At 41.6% G+C, this 9695-nt stretch overlaps 1 protein-coding gene across 1 annotated transcript; it reads right to left on the bottom strand.

Moving 5' to 3' along the window:
- Positions 1-1285: 1285 nt before the first annotated feature.
- On the bottom strand, positions 1286-2649 carry ier2b (immediate early response 2b). The gene has a single exon (XM_083906246.1). It carries the CDS (start codon positions 2570-2572, stop codon positions 2015-2017), a length of 558 nt encoding a protein of 185 aa, XP_083762372.1. The 5' UTR covers positions 2573-2649; the 3' UTR covers positions 1286-2014.
- Positions 2650-9695: the final 7046 nt, after the last annotated feature.

Here is a 9695-nt window from a genome sequence, read left to right as displayed (position 1 = left end):
AGACTTGACTTTGAAACCCTACAACACTGAACTAGAATTATCCTTGAAGGATTGTTAAGAAACCATTTCATTTGAACTTTATGAGAAGTAAAACATCCTCATTCCTCAGCTCTTTATCATCAATCCTTTTCCCGTACTCTTTCTTTCAGTCTCTTTCTTCCTCCTCTTGACTCACATGTTGTTTTGATGAGTTGTTCACAACTGTAAATATGACACAAACCCGGGCAACTTGAACGACCAGCTCATCTCCATGACTGAGTTTCAGGGCGGAGTTGCAGCTTTCCACTCATCTTGCAGTGAGTGGAATCATTATGATGACGAGGATGATGGTAAAGAAGCCTTCAGGCTGTGTTAACGACTACTTTTTGCTCTATGCATTATTCAACAGCATAGTTTGGCCTCTGCTGCTGCTGCTGTGACATAATACATAACTCTTTAATTTCCCTCTTCCTCCCTCTCTGAATCAGATAATGTTTGGAGAGAAGAATATGATTCAGAATTCTGTAGCAATCCACAGGAAATGACACAATCGTGGAGAAGTGTATGTGAGAGTCTTTGTTTGTTTTAGTGCGTGTGTGTGTGTGTGAGTGAGACTGTAGGCATGAGATTAGCGGCAACAGGCCAGACTGGTGCTGGGTTGTACAAACCTCCTCCTGACCCTGTGAACTGTGGCCTAATATAGTCCCTTTAATTTAGTGAGATGTAATAACCTTTAATGAGATGTGGCTCTGTGCTTGTGTGTGTGTCACGTAACAAGGCATAATTCAAAATAGGTTCCTCCATTAGCTACCCTGGAAACTGAAGTTTGACTAATTTTGTATGACTCAAAACTAGTATCAAAGAGAAAAATAGAGAAAATCAGTGATTCTGCATCACAACACACACACACACACAATACAGGAGTTGCTGTGGTCTCCATCAGTAAGTTCAAATGTGTCATTTTGTGACTTCTACTTTTGCATTTCTTCACATTTTTTCAAAGTAAGTTATAAATTATAAATAAATGATTACCATCTTTCACTGACAGTGAAATAAAGAATTGGACATAAATATATACATAGAGTGAAGTGTTAGTGACACCATGTCTGTCTCAGTTGGCACACAGCACTGTCAACACCATTGATGGGTAAATAAGTCACACAACCACACTTGAAAAACCCTGAACTATCACTTTAACCTAAAACTACTTCAAAATAAAGACCTCAGAACAACAGAGTATCATTTGTAACCATTTTATTACAAATATTTACAGCATGATTTCAGTTATTTAAATAAAAACAGCAGCATTGAATTTGAGGTATTGGTGTTTTTTTTCTTTTTACATGTTAGACATGAGCGAGAACAACTGGGTGAGATTACTTGTGTCCCACCATGTGGACAGACTGGTGGGGAAAGTCCAAAACAGTAGTATTGAGTCATCAAAGTCCAGAGCAGCAGCTGAATGTCTGCATTCACGTTTGCATTCACAGTTCTTCCTCTTTCAGTGTAAGTCTGGTGTGAGGGCTGGAAATTCCCGGAAGTCCTGCAGTGTGTGTGCGCGTGTGCGCGCGCGCGTGTGTGTGTTATTCACCCTTCACCTCCTCTCTGACTGACTCAAACCACTCTCGACTGATTCACACAGACTGAGTCAGCACAAGTCACTTGTTTGGACTCATGTCAGTGAAGGTGAAGGTGAATCACATGGAAACGAAAAGTATCGAAACCAGTTCCCCTCAGCAGTTTCTCCCTCCAACTGCTCCACAGATGTAGTTCCCCTCGACTCGCTTCTCTTGTATCTCCTTCTCAGCTTGTTGGTCTCCGTGTTGGGCTTTTAGGCGCCCGACTAGCTCCACACACATCGACCGCATCGAGATCGCACCGTAGACAGGCGTAGTCACCCTTGTCCCGGCATCGCCGATGTAGGTCAGATCATTGGTGCGCAATGGGACCAGACCACCCTTGTAGGTTAAGGGGGGATTAAAAATCAACCCCGCTCTTAAGTCTCACTGGAGGTTTATCTCCTCCCTCCGTATGTTCAGCAGGCAGCTATAACTCGATTTAGAGACAAGGTGGTGAGAGATTCAGCCCCGGTGCGACAGCTGCCCAGCGGGGCCGCATACCTCTCCTCTCCGGGCTCCAGCCTCGCCCTCTTGCTAGGCAGGAAGTCGGGCACCGCCGACGCCTTGCCCCGGCGTTTCCTGGACTGCCTCGCCGCCGGACTCAAGTTCTCTTTGTCCTCTGTGATTTCACTGTCACTCCCTTCCCCCGCGTTGTCCAGCTGCTCTGCGGGTGGCTCCGCTGGGTGGCTCAGTGCGGGCTCAGGCTCGGGCTGTGGCTCAGGCTGAGTCTCGGCTTGTGGTCCTGAGCTGGAGTCCATGGGCTCCTCCGGTGTCGGCTGCGGCGCGCCGGGCCAATCGCTGTCCCGGGAGGAGTGATAGATGTCCCGGGCAGACCTCATAACCAGAGACAGCAGGAGGCTCCGGTGCAGTCTGAGTCCGCCTCTCTGAGTCCTGGACGAGTACAACTTGTTTATAGACACCGCCAGGATCCGTCTAGCTTCGGCGTTCACTTCCATTGCTGTTGTGGCACTCATTGTTTTTCTACGCGTAATTACGCACGGTTGTTTTGGCACATTGACTCAGGGGACGTTGTGTTTCTTCCTCAGTCCTGAGTCAGAGTTTGATCGTAGGTCTGATCTCGTGCTGTTCACTCCGCGAATAGAGTGCGCGGAAGGAGCAGGGCGGCGTTTTATTTCCTTTATGACGTAACGCGGACTTCATTCCTCAGTTAGGCCCCGCCCACACCTGCTACTCACACACCATCTGTTTTCGTATCCCATTCTCTCTCTCTGTCTCTCTGTCTCTCTCTCTCTCTCTCTCTCTATACACACACACACATATATATATATACATATATATATATATACGTATATACATATATATACTGTGCCTAGCAATAAAAAAATGTTATCAAATAACATCAAAGGTCCACGATACCACAGAATTTTGTATTTTATTGATTATGTGAATAAAACATATATACTTTAAGCTATATATATATATATAAGCTGCGCTTAATTAAATACAACGACATATAAAGTGAAGCGTGTGGCGCTGGTAGAAGACATGCTACATACATGACAGGTAGGATTTTCATAATTTATCCACTGAAATCAAATATTTATATGAATTATTATTCACAATACAGTTCGATTTGTGAATTAAAGTTGACATCATTCCTTGGGCATTGTTGGTTGAGAAGGTTTACGTCTGCACGGAAGGAAGAAAGTGGAACCAGATAATGTCAGTGAGTGTTTACATTCTGCTGAAAAAACCAGGCGGCGCTTCCAGGAATTTACGTGGGAGGAGGAAACATGTCTTCAATTTACATCTCTCTCTGTCTCTCTCACACACACACACACACACACACACACGCACACACACACGCACACACACACACACACACACACGCACACACACACACACACACACACACACACACACACACACACACACACACACACACACACACACACACACACACACACACACACACACACACACACAACGTCACTCTCGTAGCCTCCATATATGGTCCATCCGGTAGTAAAGCACCCAAGGGGACGCGCACACAGTGGAAAATCCATGACGCGAACGCGCACTACAACCCCTCCTCCCCTCCTCTCTCTCCTTCGCTGTCTCTCTCTCTCTCTCTGATTGCGTCATCTCTCTGCCATATATGGAGTTGTCACCGGTGTAAACGAGGTTACCAGGCAGCGGCACAGCTGAGGTCAAATTGCAGGCGACTGTCAGTCCCGAGCACAGTGATGTTGCCTTTAGGTGTTGTCGGAAATATAAGAACTTCAGGCTACGTTTACACTAGCTGGATAGTTTGATAAACGGATATTTTCCTCCCTCTGTTTTCTGAAATAACTTTGTGCACACATCATCGTTTTCAAAAAAGTTTCTGTTTATATTAACCCACATAAATATGCTGTCGAGAGCCATCATAACTACACCAAGCCTGTGGGCGGCAGTGTAGGAAGAAGGAGAACGCTATACAAGCCAATCAGAATCCTCATCGACAACAACGACTGACCTCTCTGCCACTGCTCCGGGACAACAATCTCATTCTCGAAGTTCTCCCACCAGACAGCAGTCCGCCCAGGTCGGACCTAGAACCGGTGACGATGGTAGTGATGCGGTCTGGCTCGTGACAGAAGAAGTTCTGAAATTGCTGACTGCCGAGCCCTAATACGTCTCTGCTCCTCTACATAATATAGGAGCTGTATTTCCCAAAAAAAGTGCTTGCACCAACATAAATGCTACTGCTATGGAATGGACTGCCATGGAATGCTTCCATGATCATAACCAAATGTAAAAAGATCGCACTTTTGGAGTGTAGATTGCCTAAGGCTAGCTTTACACGACAACGATCAGATCTGAACACAAACCGCAAAAGTGGCGTTGCGTTCCCACTTTTTATTTTGCGTTTAGATGAGGGTCTTTGGGTGGAAATCTGCATGCACACAGTGATGCAAAAGTGTGTGAAATTTGATGTAGTATGCATGCCAGGTGGCTAGGTGGCACTGTGAGGCACTGCCATACAACAACACCAGGAGCGCTGGCATGCATTCAAACTTCCTTCTACTTCGCTCTAGTAGCGCTGAGTAGCCCACAGTCGAAAACCACAACATTAACTCAGCTTAATTGCTGAAATGACTCCTGGATAGGTATCAGAGCAGCTAAGGCAACTTGACGGTTCGTACGAGCCTGGGCAGCCCCCCACAGCACTCCACTGCTTCCACAAAGTACCCCCGGATAATTTCCGGGTCGATGTTAATGAGGGCAGCCCGCAGCCAAGTGAAGTTGCATGAGAACCCGTCGATGCAGCCATTAATGCATATTCCATATGTCGTACGAGGGCCACACAATGTTAGTTCCCTGAGCAAAATACCATAGAAATACCATGTTGTTTACACTTTGTATACATCCACCAGTAACCGTGCCCCTTTCCAGGGCCTTGAAGTTGGTCAACAATAAAATCTATCCCAGCGTCCAAGTCGTACCTGGGCCGGTAAAGAAACCTGCCTCTCAATATTTTGTTTAAATGCCTTTTGGTATTAATGGTTCCTTACAATGCCAGGCTTTTCAGAATGTCTTTGTAGCTCATTCCCAGCCTAAAATAAAAAACTCTATCACGCTATCTCTGTCCATCGTGAAGCTTTACCCACTCTAATGCCGCTAACCTTTGACCTTAGAGAATGTGTGCTCGATTTGCTTACACAGCTGTCCAGGAATGACATTAATATTATTTATTAGTATTTTGTGTGCACATTATACCTGCTCCGGAAGGAGCTGTACTTGGCGTAAGATCAGGACTAGTGGGGAAGCGGAAGTGGGGTTGTTGTTGGTGTGCTATTTCATTTCCTTTTTGCTTATGTATTTATTTATTTTTTCATTATTTTTGTTAGATGGTTGTTGGTTTTTTATAAATCTGGCTCTAAAAACCTTTTCTAACAGAATTCTAGTTAATTATTTCAACTTTTTAAACTGATGTCATCCCGATCAAAGTCCATGACTTAACAACTATGTGCCAACAACTGTCACTGAGTGAATTATACTTGTTATCAGTAACACTATGGTGATCACAGCTCTAAGTTGTCAGCTGCTGACAGAACAGGCAAACTGTAACCATGGAACCCTTTCACTGTATTCCCCGCCTGCGTGATGTCAACGTGGCATCAGAAACACAAACACTGTAATGGATACCACATGTGCCAAAGTGTGCTTTGTCATCTGCTGTAATTATGATTTAATTTGACAGTTAATGGTTTTCATCATGCTTTTTGTATATATATAATAATAATATATAATAACATGAATTTCATTTTGAAAGAGAAGAGAACTGAAGGTTTTGTTGCTAGTTTAAAATTTATCTATTTCACTTGCTGTGTACCATATTCAACCTCCATCTGTATATTTTCAAATACATTTGTTAAAGATTATTGTATTTTTTTTTTTATAAATGTAACTTCTCTAAAGTTATCAGCTCCCAGTCCTAAGCACAAGCCTAAACAACTCAGCACGGGGCCTGCCGCTACTATCTAATCACAGCGGCCTCGGTGTAGCACTGGCACCAGTCTGTTGTCTACAGAATATGTCTCTTCGTATTTTAACATATTTCATATTTTTTTAATATCGATAACGCAACTGTCTGTCTGTTTTTTTTTTCCCCATAACACGGTAACAATGCAAGATTGAATCAAAACGTGATGCCAAGAAAATCATCTTTAAATGGACGAACAACCAAAAATGATATCTCTCTGCTGTAAGAAAGTAACTGATAAGGGTTAGGCTTTACATATAATTACATGTAATATCAACTGTTACCCTCTATCACATCTATTTATTTCCTCGCTGTTGAGTCATCATTCATTATCTCACCAACACTTAACATTACTATATAGAAACAACATGGAAATAAAATAGTACGTATTATTAGTATCGTTATTATCATCATAAGGCTGATGCAACTTCCAGCTTGATAATATTTGGTAATAAGGACATAATATTATTAATACAAATACTACTACTACTACTACTAATAATAATAATAATAGCAGCAGAGAAAGCACCTTTAAATATCCTAACTCTGGGACTCACAGGCAGACTGGCAGAGGATGCCCAACTGTTAACATACTTATTCATGTTCCACATTGTCTCAGTTCTCCTCAGATCTGAGCTCCTTCCTATAACGCTTTTCAACTTAACTCATCTCTGACTCCAGGAAACCGTCCTCGGTCGACTCACCAAATAATCAAATCTCCTCAGGTTTGCAACAAAGTCAAAAAACAATATTTAGAGAATTCCAATCAAGCAAATGCATGATATCATATATGCATGCACAATATCAAACTTAATTCTTGGATAGACGTCCACATGTTGTGTGCATTCACTCTACACATTTGGTGTTGAAGGAGAAAGTGTGAACCTTTTAAACTGAATTTTTGTTATATTTACATGAGAAAATTACACATAGTTTGCACTTAAAATACACTGCTGATGACTGAGCAGTTGTTAAAGCAAAGAAGATAATCAACCAAGACGTCACTTCAGGTCTGAGCCTGACCGGTTGCTATGGTGATGCAATGTTATGTGTGATTAGTCCCACACTGTCTCTGCTTCAGGCCAAATGGGCGGTGTAAAGGGCGGGGGGGGGTGATGTTGTTTGTTACCTATTTAGAACCTTTTCTGTCAGGACCAGTAGTCGCCATGGAGACCAAAACCTGGTCCCAACGAGGCAGAACCTCATTTCTGAGGAACTGGTTAAGTTAAGACTAAGATTTGAATCGCGGCAAGGTTAAAATTATGGTTCGTAAATTTCTGGTTATGGTTGAAGGCTTTGAAGAGTCCTAAAAGAGAATCTCTGCACAAACCTGTGTGTGTGTGTGTGTGTGTGTGTGTGTGTGTGTGTGTGTGTGTGTGTGTGTGTGTGTGTGTGTGCGTGTGTGCGTGCGTGTGTGTGTGTGTGCGTGTGTGTATGTGTGCTTGTCTGTGTGTGAAAAGCCAACAGGGTGGGGCCTATTGACTCAACTGCATTTCACACTATGATATAAACAGTGGCTGGTCAGCCTTGGAAATGACCTACTTTTTAAAATGCTTTGTGTTATGATTAACATTGTACAACGTTAAAGAAAGTCCGTTCCTTTTGTTGGTGAACAGTTTCTTACTTTTTAAGGTTTGTTTGCTGCTTATACTCTCCATTTTCACTGATATTAATACAGCCAGTATATTTAAAGATTTTAGATTGCATGAGGCCATTGATTCCCATTAATTTCTGGTTGTAAACAAATAATATATATAATATAATAATTAATGAATTATTAAAATATAACAACAATAAAGGACTGAGGGATTTTGTTAAAACTATTTTACACACCATCTTTAAACTTAATTGATAATTTTTTTTTTTATTGCACACATTTAGTAATAATGGCCAGTGTGGTAATGTATATTGACTCATTTTAGAGCTGTATGAATGTACTAAACAGACTATGAACAAAAATAGATGTACAGTGAAGTGCATTAAATGTTATATACATCACAAGCACAGTTTACAGTCTACAGAAAGTGACACCCTCTGTCCTTAGACCCTCACAACGAGTGAGGAAAAACTCACACAGACACAAAAACCCTTGTGTAGGGAAAATAATGTAAGAAATCTCAGGAAAAGCCACAATTATCAAGATTATCAATGAATTATCATCATCACTATTATCTTCATCATCTCATCCACTGCTACTGAAAGTGTACCAACTAAGCACAAGGACACGCCGTTAATGAATGATGGATGAAAAGAAGTAACAAGTATCTCTAAAATAGTGATAGGAAATAGTAAAAGGATCAGGTTGCTACAATAACTATACGGTAACTGTGATAAACTCAAACACAGTCATGGAGCAGCTAAAGATCAGATATTTAGCTCCGCAGTGAAATGAGACCAGAGATTTAAAAACCACCATGAAAAACTTAATGTATACATCTGCCAGCTGGACAGAAACATAATTGCATTGTTGCTCTGTTTTTACACAGTAAGCCAGCACAGTTGTCATAGTAACCTCTTGATGTAATCATAAACACAGTGGTCTCTTTATTAGTCACACCTGTGCAATGTAATGTGACCTAAGGACAGATGTGAAGGGAGGAAGGGGGAACATGCAGGCCATCCTGGAGGATTTGCTGAGTATGCATTTTGGCAACACACCTCATCGGCTGGTTCATTTTAATCATTCATTCATGTGCATCATGTATTATTCAATTCACATCTGACAAATCCCTGATGAACAAAAAGAGATCTGTCTATTTATCCCTATGAAAAATGTTTCTCTGAAATTGCCTTTCTACAATCACAACAGCTTATTTGCTTGTTTTCACTGTCAGTCCTTGAAGTATTCACATCTTGTATATGAAGTCCTGCATATATACTTGTCGTTATAGTGTTATTCTGGACTGAACTGAGATGTTTCTTTTTCTTCTGAAAATGTATACATACATGTGGACGTTTTAGCACATTTTAACATTATAGTACATCCGTTTTCACTTGGATTGTAGCATCATATGCTTTCAATAAATGTTGTCATGTATTTTCTGCCCTTCCTTCTGCAAGACATCACCACTTTTAAATGTTAAATGTTTTTTATTTCATTATTCTTGACTGAATACTGCTCACAACACCACCACCAGCAGCAGCTGCAGCTGCAGCAAGGGTGACATACTTTCATTCGTAACATGAAAGTATGTCACCCTTAAAAGGAGCACTTAAAGGCACCATAAAGGATTGGGTAAGAGTTGCTATTTTTAGCAACAGCAGAATTTCTCTGACTGTTTTTTTTTTCTTCTTCTTTGTACCAGTCCAGCTTTTCCTGCTGCCCAACTGTGTTTTAAATGAGTCAAACTTTCCAAAGAGGTGGACGAGGTGAATGAGCCTTAGAAAAGTGGAAAAATCAAATACAGTTATGTTATAGCTGCATATCTCAGGGATTTTACGAGGGGATTTTCCCCAAATCTGAATTCAGTAATAGAGGCTGTGCAGATTAAGAGCCTGGATACATGTCATGTGTCACGTCACACCAAAATGTGTTGGTTCCCTATAATGGGGGTTCCCGCTGTCAGTGGTCATGGTTAGTTTTAATACAGGTGTATTCATTTAGGACT

This window comes from Microchirus variegatus (genome assembly GCF_963457635.1).
Source record: "Microchirus variegatus genome assembly, chromosome: 19".
In the NCBI taxonomy this organism is placed as follows: domain Eukaryota; kingdom Metazoa; phylum Chordata; class Actinopteri; order Pleuronectiformes; family Soleidae; genus Microchirus; species Microchirus variegatus.
Note: the sequence above shows the minus strand (reverse complement) of the source record. Positions and strands in the feature narration are given on the sequence as shown.